We start from the raw sequence: 1,770 nt of genomic DNA on the forward strand, positions 1-1,770 counted from the left end.
CTCACGGACTCATGCTAATACAAAGCAAGACCTCCACTACGACCCACACAATCGAAAGCTTCTCCAATGATGATTAGCCACGTTGCTAATCACGTAAAGCACGCAACTATCCTACGTAGGTGTAGCATTACCCGTTGGAGTATGCCGGTTCTCTTAAGCATGGATTAATAATAGTATTAGTTAAATCCTAACGCTTCTCACATTCTCTTCCTTTCATGTGAAATTGTGAAGCAACAAATTCAGAGAGATGAGTAGAGTGAATTAACGACATATATTTTCTGAGGGTTAGCTAGGCGCTTAGGTGAACGCCGAACGCATTCGACACCGAACACACATGTTACGCCCACTAAAAAACTGAACATTCTCCACTGTGCTTGGTGACCTACCCAACCAAACCAAAGCATCCACCATTACCGTTAGCTAGCTAGCTCAACTCCCCGTCACCTACCCGGCCACTCCGCTCTCCCTATAAACACCTCCCGTGCGGACCTCACTTGCATCTCACAACACAAGCAGTACACACACACAAGCTAGCCACAGCTCGACCAGCACGTTTCAGCTAGCTAGGCCAGGACAATCAACAGCGAAGATGGCCTCCCTCACCGTCTCGCAGACGACACCGGCGGCCGGCAACGCCAACAAGCAGCGCGAGGGCGCGGAGATCATCACCGGCGCTGAGGCGTGCTACGAGCACTCCAAGGAGCTCCTCAAGGGGCTGGGGTTCCCGGGCGGGGTGATGCCGCTGCGCGGGCTGGAAGAGTGCGGGCTGGTGCGGGAGACCGGGTACGTGTGGATGCGGCAGGGAAAGCCCTACGAGCACCACTTCCGCGCCACGGGCACCCGGGTGCGCTACGACGCCGAGGTGACGGCGTACGTGGAGGAAGGGCGGATGAAGCGGATGACCGGGGTCCGGAGCAAGCAGATGATGCTCTGGGTGCCCATCGTGGAGATGAGCCTCGACGGCGCCGACAAGGTCTACTTCAAGTCCAACGTCGGCATCGGCCGCTCCTTCCCCGCCGCCGCCTTCGCCGACGAGGACGCCGCTGCTGACGACGCGCCGGCGCCGGCCGGCGCCACCGAGGCCAACGACAAGCATTGATCGATCGATCGACGTCGCAGCGTTCATATGGTTTGTGCTGGTGCCTATAGTACCTGTGTGTGATACGACTGTACGAGTGAAAGTGATCTGCGGTGCACGCATTGGCATGAGTACGTACGTGGTGCGTCTCGTGCGTGGAGTATCTTTTTTATTTTGCGAGTTTGCTTCTATTAATTGTTACCAACGATGTAATGCTACGTGAATATTCAATCAATAATCGATGAAGTCTTTGTTACCCCTTTGTTACACAAGAGCAAGGTGTTGGGCGGTGTCCCGATCGAGTAGAGTGGTTGAGCTACCGCATTGGCGCTACTATCCGTCTATCTTATCCTTCTCCCAATCTGTCCCATCATAATTACTCGTAATGAAGGGAAGCACTGTGCCATCGACTTCAACTTAGCAAGTTATGGTGCCAAGTCGCTTTCGGAATTGATGATGGTTCTACAAATAGGAATCGCTAACAGCTACACAAGACCCGGGTGTTTCTTCATTTTCATTTTGGTGCACTACTAGCACATATGCATGCGTTAGAGCATCTCCAACAGCCGCGCTAAGCGCCGCGCGCAAAAAATTTGTTTGCCGCGCGCGCTTCGGTTGGTTTAGCGCTGCCGCGAGCGCTGGCTCCAGCAGCCGCGCTATAATGCAGCGCGCGCGCCGCTTCAGCAGAGCGC

General features: G+C 54.4%; 1 protein-coding gene across 1 annotated transcript; it reads left to right on the plus strand.

Moving 5' to 3' along the window:
• The first annotated feature begins 484 nt into the window (after positions 1–484).
• Positions 485–1,334, plus strand: LOC123124476 (uncharacterized). Its single transcript, XM_044545093.1, has one exon. It carries the CDS (start codon positions 590–592, stop codon positions 1,097–1,099), a length of 510 nt encoding a protein of 169 aa, XP_044401028.1. The 5' UTR covers positions 485–589; the 3' UTR covers positions 1,100–1,334.
• Positions 1,335–1,770: the final 436 nt, after the last annotated feature.

The sequence above is a fragment of the Triticum aestivum genome, chromosome 1B (genome assembly GCF_018294505.1).
Source record: "Triticum aestivum cultivar Chinese Spring chromosome 1B, IWGSC CS RefSeq v2.1, whole genome shotgun sequence".
NCBI lineage: Eukaryota > Viridiplantae > Streptophyta > Magnoliopsida > Poales > Poaceae > Triticum > Triticum aestivum.

What these genes read in the sequence shown, in the direction of transcription:
- LOC123124476 (XM_044545093.1), top strand. Translation starts at nt 590, where the DNA reads ATGGCCTCCCTCACCGTCTCGCAGACGACACCGGCGGCCGGCAACGCC.